A 24,032-nucleotide genomic window follows, 5' to 3' on the forward strand; every position below is an offset into this window, starting at 1 on the left:
ATAAGCTAACTATTGATTGGGTTACCAGTGAACTTTTGAGTTCATAACATAAGATAAAATTAAAGGCATGGGTTGATCAGAGACATTCAGCTTAGGTTTGTAAAAGACAAGGTGTGCTTGAGTGGCTTGATTTTTCTTTTGAAGAAATCACAACATAATGAGCCTGGAATTTTGACAGCATTGGGGCATCACTTAGAACATATGTTATGAAAATTAGAGTGCATGATTATTGACAGAATATGTTCCCTTGCCCTTAAAGGTAAACTAGTTAATATCGGGGAGAACAGAGAGATCTAGGAGTACAGCTACATCTTTAAAGTTGGTCGTTAGATTGAAAAGGAAAGAAAAAATACAAATTAATTCTGGGTTTCATACTTTGGGTGCTAAGTTTAAAAAGGATAGGTCACAGTTCGAGTATCACGTGCAATCCTGGGGCATCCCATTGTTGGGAGGATATTTAAACATGGGAGTGATACTGTGAAGACTTGCTGTCACATGTATGATGGGCAAAATGCCAGCCTTGAGACATGTTATTTCTATGTGGCTCAGCCGCTTCCTGCATGATCATCGGTTGTGTTCTGCCATTGAAGGGCAACTTCTAAATTCTCTTTTCCACAAAACTGCTTAAAATTGGCTCACTTCCCTACTCTGTCCACCCCCATTTCAGGCACTTGGTACAAAGAATTTTGTGGTGTGTCTCACTTTTTTTTAAAAAAAAAAACTTTTGTTGTTGAAATCCTCCTTTCCACCACAAAATTATTTGTCTGCAGCACTAAAAGCAAAACTTTTGTAACTTTGTTGTCTTTATCTTGTAGCTGGCAGGCCGAGGTCTAATAAAAGGGCGAGACCATCTGATGTGGGTTTTGTTGCAGTTCATTTCTGGCAGTATCCAGAAGAATGCACTAGCTGATTTCCTCCCAGTGATGAAGCTGTTTGATCTGCTGTACCCAGAGAAAGAAGTAGGATTTATACGTCAAATCCATCTTGTTACAGTTTTTTTAGTGAAGAAGGAAGAGTGTTTCCAGATTCTGATATGCTTATTTTACTTTGTTTTCAGTGCATTCCTGTACCTGACATTAGCAAACCACAGTCTACTCATGCTTTTGCCATGACTTGTATCTGGATCCATCTCAACAGGAAGGCACAAAATGATAACTCCAAACTGCAGATACCCATCCCTCACTCTCTCAAACTCCACCATGAGTAAGCTATTAAATGTAAAGTTTAAGGGTCGGCGTGTCTGTGAATGGATCAGGGCAACATACCTGATTTTTAAGCTAGTGCAATAGGAAATGGCAGGAAATGTGCCTTTTTCCGATTGCAGGCAAGTGAGGTTCTCTGGCGGTGCTGCTTGTGATGGTCAATAAAAAATATAATTAAAATTAGTGGGTTCTTCTGTACTAGCATAACATTGTTGCATGTATGGCAATGCCATTAATACGTGCTTATGACTTTGTATCCTAAAAGATGCGTTTTTGAAAGGTAAAGGTGAATAAAACCAAAACATTAAAATGCTCTGAAGAAATAAACCCCTTCTTTCATCACCATTCCTGGAGAGAAAAATCTAGTAAGTGGTTTGCATAGTGCAAGAGCAATGAAAGTAAATGCCTTTAGAGGAAATAATTCCCTGGAAGACAAAAAGACTGATTTCTTATGAAAAGCAGCTCATAATATTAGTAAATATCAAACGTTTACTTTATTAATAATCATAAATGCAGCAAAGTTATTAACTTCACTCTAATTATTTTCAATACAGATTTTTACAGCAAAGTTTGAGAAACAAAAGCCTACAGATGAACGATTACAAGATTGCCTTGCTGTGCAATGCATATTCTACTAATTCTGAATGTTTTACATTACCTATGGGAGTATTGGTTGAAACAATTTATGGGAATGGAAGCTTGAGGATATCTCTTCCTGGAACAAACTGCACGGCTTCGGGATCTATTACCCCACTACCAATGAACTTATTAGATTCACTAACCGTCCATGCCAAAATGAGGTAGTCACTGGAATTTAATCTTGCTGGACCACATTGTGGCAGAATAATGTTTTTTTATGAGCCTCTATTATTACTATAATCATCATTATTCATTTGCCAAGTAGATAATGAAATGCCCTATAGTGAAAGGAAGGAACAGTTTTCAGAATAGACTTTGTATCATTTGATTACTGATTTATAGCATTACATTTGGCCCAAATAAATATTAGTGGTGAAAGCATAAATAACTACCAAGCATTGCAGTAATGCCCTGCTCAGGGACTATTAAAGGTACCTTGTTTTTCCTATTAAAAATTAATTTATTCTGTGCAGAGCTCACAGTTAAATGACCTGAATGCTACAAATAAGCCTGTTTCTTTGGCTCAAATGGCATTAGTTTAGGTTTTAGATTGTCATAAGACTGCATATTATATTTTGGTAATATCACAATAGCGAGTATCCTTTCTATACTATGCCACATAATTAGAATTAGCTTTTTGTTTACAAGCTGAAACTTTCTAAATTACCTGTTTGCAGCAATATAATTATAATCAGTAATCGAAGTGCATTAATGTTGTTCTGTATTTATATAGTACTGCTTGAACTTTTACTGATTTAAATATCCTGTGTTTCAGCCTCATTCACAGTATAGCTACAAGGGTGATCAAACTAGCCCATGCTAAATCGAGTCTAGCATTGGCTCCTGCTCTCGTGGAAACCTACAGTCGTCTCCTAGTTTATATGGAGATTGAATCTCTTGGAATTAAAGGTTTTATCAGTAAGTGTATTATTCCTGGATGCATCTGTGGAGAATCAGTACACATCCTTAATTTATTTTTTTCCCTAAAGCTCAGATTTAATTTATGAAGGACATGTTTCTGAAGACTGTTGCATGCTTTTGAGTTGGAAAATTAAAAATTGTATTTTGAGTACAAGAGAGCTAAAGGAACCCAAAGGAACCAAACTTGTGGAGTACTTGTCAGATTTCTGAGCATTACTGATAAACCTTGCTTATTTGATTTGGACCTTGAGAATATTAAATTCTGGGGATTGGTGGCACACGGTAGTTTCATCACTGGTCTCCCACATCAAGCCAGTAGAAGGAAATTTTATTTTCCTTTTCTGTCTCTCACTCTATATGGTAGTAGTCTTGTGTCTTCTAAGACAATGGTTTGGACATTGGTGGTCAATTCTGTGTTGGGCATTGCCTGGTGTGGCTCCACTCTGGCATGGCGGGCAGCAGTCTCCGGTCTCTGCCATTTTTGCTGCAGAGGAAGACAATTGGCTGAGAAGGTGCACGATTCACAGAATCACACAGTGCAGAAGAGGTCCTTCGGCCCATCGAGTCTGCACCGACACGTGAGAAACACCTGACCTACCTACCTAATCCCATTTACCAGCACTTGGCCCATAGCCTTGAATGTTATGATGTGCCAAGTGCTCATCTAGATACTTTTTAAAGGATGTGAGGCAACCCGCCTCCACCAACCTCCCAGGCAGCGCATTCCAGACCGTCACCACCCTCTGGGTAAAAAAGTTTTTCCTCACATCCCCCCTTAAACCTCCTGCCCCTCACCTTGAACTTGTGTCCCCTCGTGACTGACCCTTCAATTAAGGGGAACAGCTGCTCCCTATCCACCCTGTCCATGCCCCTCATTATCTTGTACACCTCGATCAGGTCACCCCTCAGTCTTCTCTGCTCCAACGAAAACAACCCAAGTCTATCCAACTTCTCTTCATAACTTAAATGTTTCATCCCAGGCAACATCCTGGTGAATCTCCTCTGCACCCCCTCCAGTCAATCACATCCTTCCTATAATGTGGCGACCAGAACTGCACACAGTACTCCAGCTGTGGCCTCACCAAGGTTCTATACAACTCCAACATGACCTCCCTACTTTTGTAATCTGTGCCTCGATTGATAAAGGAAAGTGTCCCATATGCCTTTATCACCACCCCACTAACGTGCCCCTCCGCCTTCAGAGATCTATGGACACACACGGCAAGGTCCCTTTGTCCCTCAGAACTTCCTAGTGTCATGCCGTTCATTGAATACTTCCTCGTCAAATTACTCCTTCCAAAGTATATCACCTCTCACTTTTCAGGGTTAAATTCCATCTGCCACTTATCTGCCCATTTGACCATCCCATCTATATCTTCCTGTGGCCCAAGACACTCAACCTCACTTTTAACCACCTGGCCTCGCTGGCCTCTTTTCTCTGGGCCCTCTTCTCAGCCAGCTGAGCTTTTCATTTCTGCTCGCCCCTGCCAATGCCCTTCCAAACAGTCAGCCTCCAGAGGTCACAGCCACCAGTGACTATCTCCCAGTTGTCACTGTCAGTGTCATCAACTTCATATCTCAGTTGCAGGTGTCCTTGCAGTGTAGGCGCCCAGGAGTTCATGACCCAGTGGCCAGTTCACAGTACAGAAGGTCTTTGGTAAATGGCTGCCATCCTTCTTATGAACGTGGCCGAGCCAACACAGATGTCGTTGACGTAGCAATGAGTGTATGCTGATCGAATTGGCGCATTCCAGGACCTCTGAGTTGGTGACCTTGTCCAGCCTAGCGATGCCGGGGATACATCTGAGACAATGAAGGTGGAAACTGTTCAGCCTCTTTTGCCTAGCATATGTTGTCCAGGTCTCACTGCTGTAGAGGAGTACATTGAGGGCACAGGCTTGGTCGACTCTCAGTTTGTTATTCTCAGTTGGATTGCTGTTGTTCCCTACTCTGTTACTCAGCTTGCTCATAACAGCTGCAGCTTTTGCGATGCATGCGTTGATTTCAGCATCAAGTGGCAGATTGCTGGTGATTGTGCAACCTAGATATGTGAAACTGTCAACAACCTCCAGTGTCACATTGTCAATGCTGTTGGATGATGGTATGGCAAAGTCCTACACCATGACATTTGTCATCCTGATGATCAAACCAAACTCTTTACAGGCATGAGAGAGTCTGTCAATTTGCAGCTGCAGGGTTCCTTGGTCTGGAATGTTAGTGCAGCATCTTCAACAAGGATCAAATCTGAGGTGGACTTGGTGTACCTTTGCCTTAGATCTCAGGTGAGTAAGGCTGAACAGCTTTCCATCAGTTCTGGCATGTAAGTAAACACCCTCTGTAGAAAACCTGAAGGCATGTGACAAGAGCAAAGAGAAGGATATACCATAATGTCAGTGTCAGAATACAACCATGTTTGACCCCACTCCAGATCTCAAAGGGTTCCAATATTAGCTGACCTTGCTCATCACGTTGTCATAGAAAGTCATACTGAGCGGCTTCGAACAGCCAATTTTCTCCAGCAGCTTAAATAGACTACCACTGCTCACATTGTCAAATGCCTTGGTGAGATTGAAGAAGGCCATATATAGTGGTCTCCTTTGTTCACAGCATTTCTCTTGCAGCCATCGGACTATGAAGTTCATGTCAATTATACATCTCCCAGTTCTGAAACTACTCTGGGATTAGGAGTGTGTTCAACCAGGATTTGGAGTCTGACAAGGGCAACGCGGGCAAACACTTATCCCCCAGTGCTTAGCAGGAAGATAGTTGTTGCAATTGCTGCAGTTGTCCTTGCTCTTGAACAAGGAACAAGAATTCAAATCTTTGCATCAGGCACAGCTCCCTCCCTCTAGCAGAGACAGAGAACTTCATGCAAATGCTGTAGGCGTGCTGATTTCCCATGCTTTGAGTTCAGGCAGGACAGTTGGTTTTTGGTTCAGTTTCCATTTCCTAGTGAAAGTTCTTAACAGTTGGAAATAGTTGGAAATATGATACGTATTTACAAATGGGGTTCAAGATGAAAGCAAAATGCTGCAGATGCAGGTGTCACAGACAGAATTTTGTGTTTTCGTACTGTCCTTGATCAGTGTGCATATTTTTGAATTTTTTAAATTCATTTAGGGGATGTGGGCAATGTGGGCATCGTTGGCTAAGCCAGCATTTATTGCCCATCCCTAATTGCCCTTGTTCAGAGGGCATTTAAGACCCACATTGCTGTGGGTCTGGAGTCACATGTAGACCAGGTAAGGACTGCAGATTTCCTTCCCTAAAGTGAACCAGATGGGTTTTTACAACAATTAGCAATGGTTTCATCGTTAGACTTTTTAATTCCAGATTTTTATTGAATTCAAATTCCACCATGGCCAGAGCATTACCCTGGGTCTCTGGATTACTAGTGCAGCGACAATACCACTACACCATCACCTCCCTTGTGTGTATTTTCTTACCATCAGAGTGGTCTCAATTTAAGTAATCCCAGCAGCAAACCTTTTTTTGAGTTTTAAAATAAAGGTTATTTATTATTTCACACTTGCTCGGAGGTTTTAAAAAACGTGATGAATCACTCATTCGACTCACCCACACTCACTCACACGAAGACTAGATACAAATGAAGTAAAAAAATACAATTACAATGGATAATTGGCTCAGTCTGTCTATTGAGGCAGGCCTGTAGTTTCATAGATGAGCTGATGCTTTTGGTTGAAGTGAAGGCCTTGTAGGCAGAGGTTTGCCAGTAAGCTGCAAGGCTTGTAGTTGAATTTCCAGGAGGTTGATTTTCAGGTGAACTCGAAGTTGCAACAGGTTGTGGAGAGACCTCGCACTTTCAAGGTATTGCACCTTGGCTGCTTAGTTGACTGCAGCTGGTTCGATGGCTGCCTGATGGTGACTCTGTCACTCCAAAGTTGATTCTTGCTGTTTTAAAAGCAAGCAACACCAATATGATCTGTTACAAGTCCAAAGTCCTTTTCCAAATAAGGCTGGTGTTCAGGTCCATAAACACCCTGTTATTATTTGGCACTTTGAAATTTACCCAGTTTGGGTTCACATGAGGGACCATCATAAAATACTGGGAGGTTGAGAGGGACCCTTCCAAATTCATCTAACACACATTGAGTTTCAATGTGTCTTTTGTCCATGGTGAACCAGACAGACGAGACGAGTTGGCTGGAATGCTATAGTCCATTTGTTGACATTCTATCCTTAAACAGAGGATGGCTTTGAATGTCCATGTTTAACTAGATATTTGCTGACTCTTGGAACTGTCTGGAGCTGATACTGCCAAAGGAGCCATGATTTTGGCAATTTATTTTTGTTCAAAATTGTATTGTCTGAAAGGTCATAATATAATGCAGCATGACACAGAAACTCAAAATAAAAAGCAGAAAATGCTGAAAATACTCAGCAGGCCTGGCCTGCATATGTGGAGAGATAAATAATGTTTCAGGTCTGTAACCTTTCTTCAGAATCACAGAAGTGTGGAGACTGGAAATGTCACACTGATATCTTAGCTGTTACTCTACAAGGGTCAGGTTGAACTACTTTGTTCCAGACAGATGAAAGGCAGCATTAAACCTGTATGTGATTGATGTCTAAATGCTAACTGCTGCCAGTAAGGAAAACAATGAAATATTTAACCCAATTTGGAATATAAATAGTCTCTTCTCAATGCTACAGTGAACTTCTAGAATTTGTGTTTAAATCTCATCCAATTTGGCAGAATTCACTCATAGGGTAGTTCAAGATTGATTGATGTTAGAAATGTAAGAAATTGGATTGGTGGGATAGGAGTTTTATCCTTCCAAAATCAGGTATAGGTGTACTGAAAGTGCTTGGCATTGATAAAATTCCCAAAATCTAATATTGTTCAATGTCCCAGAATTGATATTTGCTGACCGTTATAAAATATATTTTTACTACAGCTCCCTGTTGTAAGACTCTGCAGTTCTCAGGAATGGATTTTTAGATTCATCTTATAATTATGTGATCTCCTTTTTGTAATTGAAAAGAATGAAATTTCCAAAATAGCATCCGTAGCCTTGAAAAATACTCTCATATATACTATGGGCAGGTGGTTTAGCTCTTTTGAAATACAGATCTGAAAAAAGCGAACACGAATTTCATGTTTGCATACAAAGCGGACTAAATGTTTTTTTTCTTTTAGGCCAGCTTTTACCAAATGTTTTCAAGTCGCATGCTTGGGGGATCCTACACACTCTGCTGGAGATGTTCAGCTATCGCATGCATCACATCCAACCTCACTACAGAGTACAACTGTTAAGCCACCTTCATTCATTGGCAGCTGTACCACAGACCAATCAAAACCAACTTCACCTGTGGTAAGCTATTTTTAATCTTTCATGTATAGAACTGGGCTGGTACTTCCATGCAGTGTGACTTTAAATGGGAACAATAGTGTGGTAAAGGTGATCTTATAAACCTTTTAAATGTGACTTCAATGGACTGGAGTTACCTTTTGAGCAATGGAAGTTACAGCACAGAAGGAGGCCTTGGAATATTGAACCTTATCAATGCTACCTCTTTCACTGGAGCGATCTGAAATCTGCATCACTGTCTTTTCCCAGATCTCTTAATGTTCAGTTTTTCAAATACTTATTCCATTGCCTTTCAAAAGATATAATCTCTGCCTCAGTGGCTGCTTGTGGTAAAGTATTCCAAATTCAAATAACTGTTTGAAACTTGGCCTCATTTTTTCTTCAATGGATTATTCTGAGTCCATGGCCTCTTGTTACTGATTCACCAATTAGTGGGACCAACCTTTACCATCCATTATCTGAAAACTTATCATAATTCTTGAAGATCTCTATTAATCCTTACAAACAAAATCCAGATAAGAGGATTACTGCTACCCAATTCTTAAAATGTTTATAAGTATCCTGAACAAAGTGTCAGGTTCTCCGTTTAAGATCTTTCTTGCTCTCTTGTCCCCTGGATTCCTTATTTAATTGAAACATTTGAATATAATTTCAAATTTTCAGTATTACCTTTATAATTGGAACACCCCAGATTTGTATTCTGTTTATAGATAGAATTTATATAAAACTTGTAATGCATAATAGTTTTATTTTGAAGAATTCTCTTGGTGTTGATAACGGTAATCATTTTAGAAATAATAGGATGTACATAACCTGCCAGTAATATTATTTTTTGTTTTTAAAGAAAAAATATTATAATTAGTTAAGTACTTTTAAATGAAAGGTGCCTTCGACCCCTATCTACTATTTTAGAATATTGCCCAATATTTTGAGGGGATTTCTTTCTGTTGGGAAAAGTTATTTATAGCACTGTCTTGTATCTTAAAGCAGACTAACCATTTCAGGCTAGGTAGGCAATCTGTTTGCTCCACATTCACTACTTACTCTTGCACAGCAGTAATGACTACAACATTAGTGCACTAATATATAATGTATTTTAAATTATGGAAACACCCAAAGATTGTACTCTCAATAATGGAACAGAGAGAAGAGGAAGTGGAGAGTATCAGGAGGATTCTTGGAAAAAAAAATGGAAGATATTCCAAGACACTCCAGGCAATAGTATTTGTTGTTATGTGGTAAATATGGCAGCCATTTTATTCTCAGCAAGTTCCCACAAACATCAAGTGCCCTGTTAATCTGTTTATAGTAATTTAGGTAGAGGGATAGATGTTGCATAGACCAATGGGACAGCTTCCTGGCTCTTTAAATAGCTTCAGAGAATGTTTTACATCTACTTGAACAGTCGATCGGGTCTCCAAACACCTCATCTGGAAAAACAGCACAACTTTAGTACTGCAAGGAAATATCAGGTTTGATGCCTGAATACTGGAGTGGGGCTTGAACCCCTGACTTGACTTAGAGCCTCCACTGAGACAAGCCAACTAATTTAGGGTTGGAGGCAATTGCAGATGCAAGGTAGAACAAACAAATGGTGAGATTGGTACACCAGGATGAATTTGAACATAGCAGGTGCTGGTCTGCAGCAGTCAGTATTAATTCAGTTCTTGAGTATTCTCATTGAAACCATACAGTTGAAAAGGGTATAGTGTTAGCTATAATTATCAATGCAGCTAGAAACAAAGGTCGCCAGGCTAACGCTAGTTTTTAGTTTCGTGTGCGTCGGGGGACGATGGTGACCAGTGATTGTAGTTCACATACCATAACACAGATTTAAGATCACTGATGTGGTCTTTGCCCTGATGTGATTAGTGTTCCTGGATTTTTCAATAACACTGTCACTAAATTTTAGAATAAGTTTGAATATGGAACCATAAATTTTATTAACTTAATAATTGCCTTTGACCATTTAGTGTTGAAAGCACAGCTCTCCGACTGATCACAGCATTGGGCAGTTCAGAGGTCCAGCCCCAATTCACACGGTTTCTCAGTGACCCCAAAACAGTTCTTTCTGCTGAGTCGGAGGAACTTAACAGAGCTCTAATCCTAACTCTAGCTAGAGCAACACATGTAACTGGTAAGTTAATTTAAAAATTCAATTGTATTACAACTGCATTGTGAATTGCTCCATGTTTAGAATGTTTATTTTGAGTCAAATATCCTGTAATCATATCAATTAACAACTAATGTATTGCCTTGTTTCTGGAATTCTTTTTACATTTGTTCTTGAGATGTGAGCAACACTGACAAGATTGTATTGTTTTGCTCATTACTAGATGCCGTGAGATTGTGGTGGGCCTTCTTGAATCATTGGTTTGTAGTGATGGTGTTTTATTAAGTAATAGAAGTTTGCAAGACCATTTCAGAGGGAATTAAGAGTCAGACACCTGGTGTGGGACTCCAGTATAGATCAGATTTGATAGGGTTGTCAGATAATGTTCACTGAGGAACATTAATGAACTAATTAAGATTTTATGGCATTATGGCAGAAGCTTTTTTTCCTGGTGCAAGTGCCCAAATTGAGATGTATTGAATTCAGTTTCACAATAGTGGAATTTGAACTTGTGCCCATAACTACTACAGTAAGGTTGTAGTCATGACTTCTGGATTGCTAATCCAGTACCAACTCAAAGTACCAACTAACTTCTAAATATTGACTTCTAGAGAGACTTGGGCACACTTGGAATACCAAGTCAGTATGCAGGTACAGCAAACAATTAGGAAGGCAAATGGTATGTTGACCTTTTATTGCAAGGGGATTGGAATACAAGAATAAGGAAGTCTTGCTTCAGCTGTGTATAGGGCTTTGATGTGACCGCACCTGGAGTACTCTATGCATTTTTGGTCTCCATGTTTAGGAAGGATATACATTCTTTGGAGGCAGTACACCAAAGGTTCACTAGATTTGTTCCAGGGAAGAGCGTTTATGCACTCTGGAGTTTAAAAGAATGAGAGGCGATCTTATTGAAACATGCAAGATTCTGAAAGGAACTAGAGGTTGCTCCCCTGGCTGGGAAATCTAGAACAAGGGGCACAGTCTCAGGATAAGGGGTTGATCAATTCAAACTGAGATGAGGAGACTGAGAAGGTTGTGAATCTTTGGAATTGCTATTGCAAAAGGTCGTGAATGCTCCATTATAGAGTATATTTAGGACTGAGACAGATTTTTGATATATCAGGAAATCAAAGGATATGAGGAGCGGGCAGAAAAATAGAATTGAGGCAGAAGGTGACATGATCATTTTGAATGGTAGAACAGGTTCAAGGGGCAATATGGTTTACTGTCCTGATTTCTTATGTTCTTACATGACATAACCACTGCACCCTACAATGCTACACTTGCATTATCCTCTAATGTTTATCTTGTCTTTTAAAAAAAAATGTAGACTTTTTTACAGGCTCAGAATCTATACAAGGTACCTGGTGTAAAGACATTCTACAGACTATCATGGTTTTCACCCCTCACAATTGGGCTTCACACACTCTCAGCTGTTTCCCAGCTCCATTACAAGTAAGATAAGTTTTGTTGTGTTTTCAGTTAACCTGGTGGTGAATATTAAAGCACTTATACATAAAAAGCACTGAGGTGGTGGTCTCCAGCAACAGAAATCTTAACCTGAATATGCTGTTTCTTTAGCCATGTTAGGCCAATATTAATGTATCTTTCCACTTTTTATTGCCCTGTTCTGCAATTCATCATTTCACCGATCTTCTGTTGTGCACCAACTATATTCCAATGAGTTCCAGTGCCATTCTTTCAGGATAGATCCAAATTTGGCAATTTCTCAGTCCTCTTTATCATGCTTTCTATTAAAGGCAGCTGCTAAATGCAAGCCTGCACTACTTGTCTACAGTAGTACTGCTGGATGAACAATGTTTCATTTTACTACTGACATGGGTACCAGAAATAATACGACCAAGCCACTATTTGGTTCAGATCTCTCCAAACTGGCATAGAACACCATGTCATCAGACCATAGGTCTCAGATTAAAAGGGAATTATTTGCATTTATAAGATGTAAAATTAACACACAAACAAGAATAAATAGTAAATTGCAATAAACTATCTTAATCATCAGTAAATTAATGACATAAGTCTATTCCAATACAAAGGTTTTGAAATGTTAATGTTTTTTCAGTAAATTTTGAGCAAGACCCTTCCCCGTAGCGAAATAAACAAAAGGATATGAGCACCAACTTGGTTAATTGTCTCATTTTTCCTAATGCCAATATTTGTCTCATTTTTTGGCCTTAGTATAAAGAAAGATTTAAAATGTTTACTTTTCCTAATTAATCATTAATGGCCTACTTTGAATTAATTCTTGTAGTGGGAGAGTGGGGACGTAGGGATTCCAGAAGAGTCAACAACTTCAGCAGCCATCTCCAACCCTGAATCAAACAAAATTTGCTTTGACTGAATTTGGACTCCAGGCTAATGTTTGTGCACTTTTCCTTGTTATTAAAGTCATTAGAGAAAAGCTGTTTTTTAAACTTGACTGGCAAATCAGATAGCATATGTATTTTCCCAATCCACAACTCATCAGCTACAAAAAATGTAGGCTTAAACCCTTTCAACAAACAGATAAATCATTTTCAGTTGTCACATTGCTGAGCCAAGCTACAAATTAATGTAAGAATAGAAAATATGAATTCAAACTGGCCAGGCCCTAAGCTCTGTCACGTCATTCCTTCAAGACTGATTCAAATATGGGATTGTTTTGTTCCTATTACCAACTGTTTACTGGTTGCAAGATGTAATCTGATTATCAGACGTGGACAGTAGTTTTATTATTGTCAAAGAAGTTCTCATTTTACCAAGAATTGGAAAAGTTAATAAATATGGAAAATTCAAATGAAGGTGTGTTCTAGCACTTTATATTTTCTTCTTAACACCACCTGTTTGTTTTTGTGCTGCCAAACATTAACACATCTCTAACCTCTTATCTGACAACTTAGTCTTGATTTGCATGGCATATTGTAACTGCATTATTTTTCTGTATTAAATTATGGCCATGCTCTAGTTTTCCACTGAAACAGAACTGTTCTGAATCATCTGCACAACTTTAACAGGAATAGCAACTTGCATTAATCAAGAGGCTTTAATGTGTAAAAGGGTAACTGTTACAACTTTAGATATGCAACAGATATTTACTTAGAGTCAATGATATCAGTTTTTGTAAGCTGTCAGGTTGCTTGTTTTTTCCCCATAGAACTTGACTCCCTCTGCCCTGTATTCACTAGTGTGGCAGCAGAACTCAAAGATAATGATGAAACTTGCCGTGATCTGAACTTAATCTGTGACTAGCATATGTGCTTCCTTAATCTCCTTTAAGACAGATTGAGTTAACACTAGAGAAATTTGGTTCATGAACTGCTTTATTCCATTGTGACAAAGAAACATGGGGCAGAATTTTCTGCCTGTAGGGCGGGCGGGCCCGACCCAATCTCCGGCGGGCGAGGAGCCAATCCCTGCCGGAGAAGCAGGCCCCGCCGCCATTTTAAGTGGGCAGGCCAATTAAGGCCTGCCCAACGGGAAGTGCTATGCACTTCATGTGCGGGCGGGGGGGATTCCCCAAAAGCGAGAGTGCGCTCTTTCACGCATGCGCACGAAAGAGTGCACATCTCCCTGAGGCTCTCAGGGAGATTGCTGACACCTGTATAAACTTTAAAAATAGAAAAATTTAAAAATCCTTAACATGTCCCCCTCATGTGACAATGTCACACAAGATGGGACACGTTAATAAATTTCACTGAAACTTTAATAAACTTTTTTTAAACCCTACATGAAACCTCATCCCGCCGGTGAATGAGGTTTCATGTTTTTTCAGAAGCCCGTTGGGGCTCCTGGCCTGCCCACCAACCTTAAGGTTGGACGGGCAGGTCCTTTAATTGTTTTAATTATCCTGTCAATGGCCTCAATTGGCCATTGACAGGTCGGTGGGCAGACAGCTGATTTTGCTGTACCCCCGCCTTCCTGAAGATTTAAATGGGGTGGGATGACGTTGGGGATTCCCCCTGACATCATCCCGCGTCATTTTCGCGTCGGCAAGCGGGCCCCGCCCCCTGCTCGCCGACGGCAAAATTCAGCCCATGTTGTCTGTGACAGTTGCTAAACAGTTCAACTTCTGTTTGTGTACCATTACAAAAATAAAGAATGTGAACATATTAAAAGGATGGGCAGAAAACGACCAGCCGGTCCATTAAACCTACCCCACTTCATGATGGCTGGAGCATCATGACTTCTCAATCCCTGCTACCATGCAGTGTCCTGGGAGAGGCCAAAAACCCAGTGCCGATAAATGATAAAATACTCTGGAAAATTCCTCTCCGACTTCTTGGACGACCTAAGCCAATCCAAGAAATTACATGGGTCATGTATTATCTGTAAAACCAGTTATCTTCTATATAGTACGATGTCTGGACCGGTCTACTCCCTCTTTGAAGGGATACAGAAAGTCAGCACCCACTGTATCAGCAGGAAATACAATCTAGAGACAATGCATTAGACTAGCCCACTTGGAGGGGTTCTTGTACAATGTGGGAAGGTAGATTCACTGTGTTTTCTGTTCTGCTGACAGTATGGAAGTTTTTCTCCCCTCAGCCTTTGTTCCCTTTGAACCCTTTCTGGTGCTTTTCTGAATTTGTGTCTTGATTTTTTTTAAAAAGTGCCCCCTTCAAGACTGGCAGGAGTCAAAGCAAATTGTCAAGGTGCTAAATGTGTCCTGAATGACTAGGTATTGCTAACTAAAGGACCATTGTTTATAAACTTGTCCCAACAACAGCCTATTTCATATTTGAAAATCTCTCAACTATCACTTGAGCGAGAGCTCAAACTGGAACTGCCTGAAGCAATCAGTCACTGCTGCAAATGTACATTAAGATCGATGGCTCTTGCCTGCATGTGTTTTATGGAAAAATCCCAAACTACGACAGTGACCATGAACTTAGCCAATGAGATGAGTTTAAAGGCCGGCCTTTAAGGAGGAGAAAATAGATGAAGGGTTTTAGAGACGATCAGTAATTTCATAGTGAAATTGGAATGGACATTTAAAGGTAATAAACTTATAGGACTTTAGGGATAAAGCGGGAAAATAGGACCTCCTAGTTTGCTCTACAGGGAGCTGCATGGACTCTATGGGCTGAATGGCCTCCTTCCGTGCCATAATGACTTATGACTATGACTAAGTGGGAAAATTGCAGTAAGTGAAGCCTAGGTGGTTGGAGGCCAGCAATGGGACAAAGAGAAAGGGAGTTCAGAATCAGGGGCCAAAGTCAAAGGAACAGAGTTTGGTAGGTTACAGACACAAAAAGGGGCAAGCAGTGAAGGAATTTAAGTGAAGTTGAGAATTTTTAATTTGAGATGTTTTGGGGTCTAGAAATTAAGAAAGATTGATAAAGGCAGCAATGATTAATGAATAGAACTTGTTTATATCTCATTCTTAATCAGCAGAGTTTTGGATGAGCTGAGGTTTATGGAGGATGAGAGGCAGGCTAGGAAAGGATTGAAATCTTAAAGTGACAAAGGAGCAAATGACAGTTTTAGAAACATAACATAGAAATTAGGAGCAGGAGTAGGCGATTTGGCCCTTCGAACCTGCTCCGCCATTCATTATGATCATGGCTGGTCATCTAACTCAATAGCCTGCTCCCGCTTTCTCCCCATACCCTTTGATCCCTTTCGCCCCAAGAGCTATATCTAACTCCTTCTTGAAAGCATACAATGTTTTGGTCTCAACTACTTTCTGTGGTAACGAATTCCACAGGCTCACCACTCTCTGGTTGAAGAAATTTATCCTCATCTCAGTCCTAAATGGTCTACCCCACATCCTCAGACTCCCCCACCATCGGGAACATCATTCCTGCATCTACCCTGTCTAGTTCTGTTAGAATTTTATATGAGATTCCCCCCTCATTCTTCTGAACTCCAGCGAATATAATCCTAATCGACTCAATCTCTCCTCATATGTCAGTCCCACCATCCTAGGAATCAGTCTGGTAAACCTTCGCCGCACTCCCTCTGTAGCAAGTACATCCTTCCTCAGATAAGGAGACCAAAACTGCACACAATATTCCAGGTGTGCTCTCACCAAGGCCCTGTACAATTGCAGCAAGACATCCCTGTTCCTGTACTCGAATCCTCTGGCTATGAATGCCAACATACCATTTGCCTTCTTTACCGCCTGCTGCACCTGCATGCTTACCTTCAGCGGCTGGTGTACAAGATCATGAACAATGGCAGACGTTTAAGAAAATATATCCCATTGAGGAACAAGGATTCAAGGAAGGGGATAAACCAACCATAGTTAACCAAGGGAGTTAAGGACAGTATCAAATTGAAAGAAAAAACATACAATGCGGCAAAGATTAGTGGTAAGCTAGAGGATTGGGACCAACAAAAGATGACCAAAAAATTATTAAAGAGGGAGAAAATAAACTCTGAGGGTAAACTAGCAAGTAATATAAAAACAGACAGTAAGAGCTTCTTTAAATATATGAAAAGGAAGAGAGAGGCCAAGTTTAACATAGGCCCCTTAGAGAATGAGGCTGGGGAAATAATAATGGGGAACCAGGAAATGGCAGAGGAGTGGAATAAATACTTTGCTTCAGTCTTCACGGTAGAAGGCACTTACAGCATTCCAAAGTACTAAATAATCAAGGGTCAAAAGGCATGGAAGAAATAAATACAATAACTATCACTAGAGAAAAAGTACTAGGGAAGCTAATGGTGCTAAAGGCCGATAAGTTCCCTGGACCTGATGGGTTGCGTCCAAGGATAGTAACAGAGGTAGCTACAAAGATGGTGGATGCACTGGTCGTAATCTTCCAAGAATCCTTAAATTCTGGAAGATTCCCAGAAGATTGGAAAATGGCCAATGTAGTGCCCTTATTCAAAAAGAGAGGGAGGCTAAAAACAGTTAACTATAGGCCAATTAGCTTAACATCTATTATTGGGAAAATGTTAAAGTCTATTGTAAAGGAGTTGCTTGGGAGTGCAGAACTTGAGTATTGCTGGAAAAAGAGACATGCTGTCAAAGTGCTGCACTCGTCATGGTTGCTTTGCAAGGTGTTTCGCCAAAATCTCCCATGAATTGTTTGTGTGTGTATTTTCTAGCCCTTGAATGAGAAATTCAATTCAAAATGTCATCTCCCAAATAAGGCATTGACACATCAAGCACCCTTCCTTCCACCTGGGGTTCTTAGCTTTTGCTTTGGCCAAGGCACAATTCACATTCCTACAATGAGGCGTCAACAAAACTTCATCTCCTGAACGAGACCACAGTGAAGCATAACTAAATTAAGGATTGTCTTTTGTCCTCGAAAGAGGAGAGAATCTGAAATCCACAATTCCAGTAGCAGATGGACCGACTGAATTAGAAGTGGTTGTAAAGGAGAGGATATACAATTGGAAACTTAAGTTTGTAGTTGAGCAGGATGCGCAAGTTGCAACCTGTCTGCTTCAACCTAAGACTGTGCCTGAGGGAAAGCGATGAAGTCTGTGTGAAAGGTATGACGTTTCTGGCAAAGACTTTGCTTTGTTTAACTGGAGGAAGTTAAGGCTCAGCCAAGATTGGATTTTGGATAAGCAGCATGTGAATGTGGCGATGGTGAATGAGGTTGAGAGGCAAGAGGTAGATTTGAATGTCAGTTACTGTAAATACAGAAACTTTCATGTCTTCAGATGACACAAAGAGGCAACATGCAAATAAGGATGAAGTGGCTGCCCAGGAAGAATTCTTGGGAAAACTCCATATTGGATGGCACTGGGGTAGTAGAGAAGCCATTGTTAGGATGCTTTGACAAAAATGGATTAAGTAAGTTTGGAAGCAAAAGAAGGCAGCCTTGTGGATTTGGGTAGTGGAGGAGAGGCATTGAAGGACGATGGTGTGCCCATGTCTTTGGCTGCTGAGGGAGATCATAATCTGTTGCACTATGGTCATAGCCTGCTTTCGGTTTGAGTTTGTTACTCTCTTCAGATGAACAGCAAGGGTTTCCCTCCCATAAGCAAACTTCACTTATATGATCAGAAGTTTATGCTGGGAATACTAAGCAAATCGGGCTGCATCTGTTGGAAGAGAAATGGAGTTAACTTTTCAGAGCAGTGACCTTTCAATCAGAACATTGAACTGAAATGTTAACTTTGTTTCTATATGTTCAGATGCTGCCTGGTCTGCTGAGCATAACCAGCATTTACAGTTTTTAATTCAGATATCCAGCATCCACAATATTTTGCTTTTGTATTAGTGTGCTGTGATAGTTGTAACAAATATTCCATTGTTTTACTCACTAGTTGATTTCCCTCAGCAGTGTGTGCTGTCCAAGAACCTGTCCTATCTTTAACTCAAGCAAGTTTAAAGTATGGGAAGATAATCTGGCTGGGACAGGGCTGGGAAAGGGGTAGACTAAAGAGGAAAAGCACATCAGTGGGACTGGCATGGAAACGTAGTTCACTTAGAGTGAATCTATTTTATAATGCTCTTATAACACAGAAAACAACGAAGAATTCCAAACTATCCCTATTAGGCTAATTTCACTTTACTGAGTAGCAATTCTATGATACTAATCAGCACTAAATTTAAGAAAGGAGCTTTAACTCTGACTCCCATTCCAGATTCTGCAGAATTTTTTCTGTAGATGGACAGGAAAGTCTCTAAACCTCCTCCAACTTAACCATGTCTGGAAATTGGCCATTTAAGCTGTTAATCAAACTGCCACCAACCCTTGAAGCCATTCCTGTATATTATGAGCGAACAAAAGCAAAAATTGCTAAAATGTGAATTCAAAGCAGAAAATTCTGGAAAAGACTTAGCAGGCCTGACCTGGGTGTTTTCTAACATTTTCTGACCGAGTGAATGTTTGCTAGAATGTCTCGATGAACCTGCATTGTCTCAAGCAGTGTTACGTGGGAAGCAGTACTTCTCCAGCTGGTTCATCTGGATTTAATCAGCATTCTCAAAGGTCTGTGTGTTCTGCACATTTAGTTCCTTATAGATGAATTCATCTTGGACGAACATCTTGATGTAATTTACCTAAAATTCCACACGGGTCAAATAGTCAAAAATCTGTAAATATGATGTGAATGTTGTTTGTGATTTTGGTTGGGGCTATTTTGATGATGGAGATGGAAGGGAGGCCTGATTAGGCATGTTCAAACAGATGCAGGAGAACTGGGTATAAATCCAGAAGGCAACTTGTTGAAGTACCTCAGGAAAGTAATTTGCTGTCTTTCGAAACTAAACCATACAGGAATGATGAAGATATTGCAATAACATCAGAATGATCTGTGTTTTCTACTATAGTTTTATGGAAGGGCATCAATATTGTAAGGCAAGTAGCTATGAAATGCACACCTGCAATGGTAGGCTTCAGAATCAGACTTGCTACTTTGAGTAGACCTTAATTGCCACTTTTTACGGTTCAAAAGTTGTTTGCATTAACCCAATATTTTTAATGCATTTTGTTATGGGTTAGTGGGATGACCTCATATCAATAGCATCAGTTTTCACATATGCTGATGACACCCAGCTCTACCTCACCACCACCTCCTGCGATTCATCCACTGTTGCTAAACTATCTGTCCGTTTGTCCAATATCCAGCGCTTGGTGAGCAGAAATTTCCTCCAATTAAGGTTGAAGGCATCATCGTAGGTCCCTACTACAAACTCAGTTTGCTAACTACAGACCACATCACCCTCCCTGGCATCTTTAAGGCTGAACCAGACTGATCATAACCTTGGTGTCATATTTGACCCAGAGGTGAGGCCCTGACCACATACCACTAAGACTGCCTATTTCCACTCCTTAATATCACCTGACTCTGCGTCAACTCACTTGCTGAAGCCCTCGATCTTCTCTTTACCTAAACTTGACTATTCCAACATACTCCTGGCCAGCCTGCCAGGAGTAAACTTTACATCATGCAAAACTCTACTGCCCTTGCCCTTGCTTGCACCATGTCCCATTCACTCATTACCACTGTGCTCACTGACCTTCAATTTCAGCCATGGCTGCTCAGATGGTAGCAGTCTCCCCTCTGAATCTCAAGGTTCCAGATTCAAATCCCACTTTAGCACAAAAATCAAGGCTGACACTCCCAGTTCAACATTGAGAAGTGCTGCACTGTCAGAGGTGTGGCATTTTTCGAAAGAGGCATTAAACTGAGGCCCCATCTGCCCCCTCGGGTGGATGTAAACAATCCCATGGGCACTGCTTTGTAGAAGGACAAGGAGTTATCTCTGGTGTCCTGGCCAATATTTATCACTCAATCAATATCAAAAACTTTATCTGATCGTTATAACATTTCTGTTTCTGGGAGCTTGCTGTGCAAAAATTGGCTCCCTTGTTTTCTATTTTACAACAGTAAATATATTTCAAGGTGCTGTAAAGCACTTTGAAATGTCTGATGGTCATGAAAAGTGCTATATCGATGCAATTCTATCTCTTCTGTTTATTGGGTTCCCAATTAAACAATTTTAAAATGCTCATCCTTGTTTTCAAATCCCTCTGTCATCCTTGCTCCTCCTTATCTCTCTAATCAACTTCACCACCACAACTCTTCAGGATATCTGCACTCCTCTTAATTCTGGCCTGATGGGCATTCCCAGTTTTAATTCACCTAGGTAGTGCCTGCAACTGGAATTCCGCCCCTACACATTTCCAGTTCTGTACCTCTCTTTCCGCTTTAAGGCACTCGTTAAGATTTATCTCTCTAACCAAACTTTTGGCCATCTGCCCTAATATCGCCTTATTGGTTTGGTGTCAAATTTTTCTTAATAACTCTCCAGTTAAGCACCTTGGGATGTTTTATTACATTAAAGGCAATATATAAGTACTTGTTGTAGCAATAGTATATACCCAAGGGGTGTATCTGTTTTAAGTTTGTTTGCTGCAGTTCATTCTTGGCTTCATTTGATTCTTTTATGAAGGAATATTTCTTTGACCTAATTTCTATAATTCACATTAAGTTAATCCTGTTGAATTCTTCAACATATTATAAAAAATATGCCATGGATTATCAGTGATGTCCAGAAAGAGAAAAGAATACTATCACAGGACGTCATTTTGAGCATTATTTCCATATCTACTCAAGAAAATGGTCTGGGGAGTAGTGTCTAGGTATTTGTTTTAAGTAGTAAACAAAAAGAAAGAGGGAAAATCCATTAAAAACATGTTTTAATGTTGGAGTAGAAATATTAGCAGGAGGTTTTTAAACCCCTAGTGAGTTGAAATCTAAAGTAATTCAACCAGATATGGAATTGAGTACTTTGATCAAGTATTTTTAAAAAATGGGCAACCACTACTTTGTTTTATCTTGTTTTAATATATAAGTACCTAAATTACATTTCTTTGTGCACTTATATTAACTTGAGATATTTTATCTATGTTAGGCCTTTTTCAAGCAGAACAATGTCCCTCAGGAGAGTCGGTTTAATTTAAAGAAGAACGTAGAAGAAGAATACAGGAAGTGGAAGTCCATGACCAATGAGAACGATATCATCACTCACTTCTCCATGCAGGGATCTCCACCACTCTTCCTCTGTCTGCTGTGGAAAATGTTATTAGAGACAGATCACATTAACCAGATTGGCTACAGGTGAGCACCTTAAGAGATTTCTTACTGTGAGTTTAGTGAGGGATATTAAAAATTAACAGGCTGTCTGCATGTGCGAACTATGTCCTGCAAAATAGTTTTGATGTAGATCTGCCAAATAATAGCATGGATATGTTTAGCTACCATCTCGTTTAATTAAAACATTTTATTTTAATTTCTCCCTCCACCATGGCATGTATCATTCTCTTAATTGAAAGAACAGATTTGTTCCTAAAACCTTGCCATTGTTACACTTTGAGCTATCTTGATGTGCAGGAGTTGAGATTTTAATTGTCATCTTAATTGGCTATTGTTTTTTGACTTCCTTCAGAGAAGAAATCATGCCCCCCTCATTTTGAAAAGTGGCCACATACAAACCCACAGTCTGCAATTGTGACACCAAGGGTGTTTGTGCAACAGTATGTTTCCTCCTTGAATATAGCCCTTGCAATTCTTTATGCACAAGACTTTATTGTGCTTTAAAAAATGCAAATTGTGTGAAGAGGGATGACCTGCTTAAGAGACGTGTGGGGAGTGGGTGTTGTAGTCAGCATTACAGGCAAAGACACAAGACTTGTATATCTCGTATGTCAAGTCATGATTGCACCTCCCTCTTAGTAAAAATGCTGCAACTAAACCAAGGAGAAGGTGTAATTACAGTGTCTCAAGTTTACCTAAGCAGCTTTTCGTAAATATGGGTATAGAAATTTATACTGGGTAAGATAAAAGTAAGGACTGAATTATGTCCTAACCTCCACCCTTTAATCACACTTAATTTGAAGATGACAATATTTCAGTGTGCAATAATATAGGAGATAGACCTGTATTTAATGTATATATGATAATGAGATTCTGTTTATAGGCATTGTCAGTTTTTAGCTGATTCAAAATAAATTTTAAAAATTACTTCTATTTTCCATCTACATAAAATTAAATTTATATTGTAATATAGTTTTGCCATTAATGTTAAACCAGTGGAAATGTCTATTCCTATTTGCGGTAGCAAAAGAAGTAAATGCTCATATTATAGAATGCCCATTTCTCTATTTTAGTTCTTCACAAATGTGTTGTCATTTGTATATTACTATATTACCCTATTACATTATTTTTCTGTAAATTATGTCCTTTGAAAAGAGATTTGTTTTGTTCACTTGACTGCAGAGTGTTGGAAAGAATAGGAGCTAGAGCTTTGGTAGCTCACGTTCGAACATTTGCTGACTTCCTAGTCTATGAATTTTCAACCTCTGCTGGAGGACAACAATTGAATAAATGCATAGAGATCCTCAATGACATGGTGTGGAAATATAACATCGTCACCTTGGACAGATTGATATTATGCCTGGTAATTAAAGTTCACTGTTATTCTCTTTTAAAATTTCTTAAAAAGCATTTTATGAATGGGAATATGTCATGCAGCATTGTTGATATTTCAGACCAACAAGATTTTGAGGCACTAGAATATTGTAACTTGGATAAATGAACATTTTTGAATTGAATATATAACACCTTAAGATTTTCATAGTTTTTGTGACTTGAATGCCCCTCAAAGTAAGCACTGAATTTTCTTTCTATTTTTGATACCCATTTTGAGTCCCCTCAGATAAGGTCCAACAAGGGCTAACGCTGATGTGGATTGGAATTTGGAATTTATGGTTCTGATTTGTTTTCCTGTTCACCCGCACAACTAACTTTTAAGAAAGCTCTTTTGACAGATTTCAGAGGGAATTATGTGTAATTTATCTTATAACTGGATTGCTGATATTGTAACTGATGGACAGGATTTCTCTCCTTTTGTATCTGGATTTGTGCTCTACTTGATTCCCCCCTCCCCTTCAAAGTAAAATGTAGTTGGCCTAGATTTTGCAGTGAGCAGAGAAGCAAACTTACTGATAACCTCGAAGAGAGCCGCCCACAAATAACTAGAGATCTGTGGTGCGGAGTTGCTCTTTGCCAATGAAAGTTTAAATCTGGTGCCAAATCAAGGGGATCTCCAGGTGTATAGCTGCAGGATGCCAGCCAGCAGGGTAAGCAGCCAATTACATTGAAATATCTTCACAAACAGCATGTTAAAATCACTGAATCCCTTCATTATTAATTTTAATTTCCAGATAACAAAATAAATGATTGTGAATATGGGTTAATATCAAAGCTGAAATATAAGCAAATTTTAAACATTTCAAAAATGTGGAACTTTTTATCATAATATAGAATTAGCTTTTCAGGGTCAGTAAGGGTGTTCAAGCAGTAATTAATATGCCATTTAAAAACCTAGTTGTACCTCATTCAACA

General features: G+C 39.6%; 1 protein-coding gene across 3 annotated transcripts in view; it reads left to right on the forward strand.

Moving 5' to 3' along the window:
• med23 (mediator complex subunit 23) overlaps positions 1–24,032 on the forward strand; it is a 100,577-nt gene that overhangs the window by 26,097 nt on the left and 50,448 nt on the right. For all 3 annotated transcript variants that reach the window (XM_078542086.1, XM_078542087.1, XM_078542088.1), the window contains 9 exons: positions 816–959; positions 1,058–1,203; positions 1,757–2,002; positions 2,617–2,759; positions 7,924–8,098; positions 10,069–10,232; positions 11,542–11,666; positions 21,541–21,746; positions 22,905–23,085. In XM_078542086.1, coding sequence (XP_078398212.1) covers positions 816–959; positions 1,058–1,203; positions 1,757–2,002; positions 2,617–2,759; positions 7,924–8,098; positions 10,069–10,232; positions 11,542–11,666; positions 21,541–21,746; positions 22,905–23,085 — 1,530 coding nt within the window. The remainder of the gene's footprint in view (positions 1–815; positions 960–1,057; positions 1,204–1,756; positions 2,003–2,616; positions 2,760–7,923; positions 8,099–10,068; positions 10,233–11,541; positions 11,667–21,540; positions 21,747–22,904; positions 23,086–24,032) is intronic.

This window comes from Cetorhinus maximus, chromosome 5 (genome assembly GCF_964194155.1).
Source record: "Cetorhinus maximus chromosome 5, sCetMax3.hap1.1, whole genome shotgun sequence".
NCBI classification, from domain to species: Eukaryota; Metazoa; Chordata; class Chondrichthyes; order Lamniformes; family Cetorhinidae; genus Cetorhinus; species Cetorhinus maximus.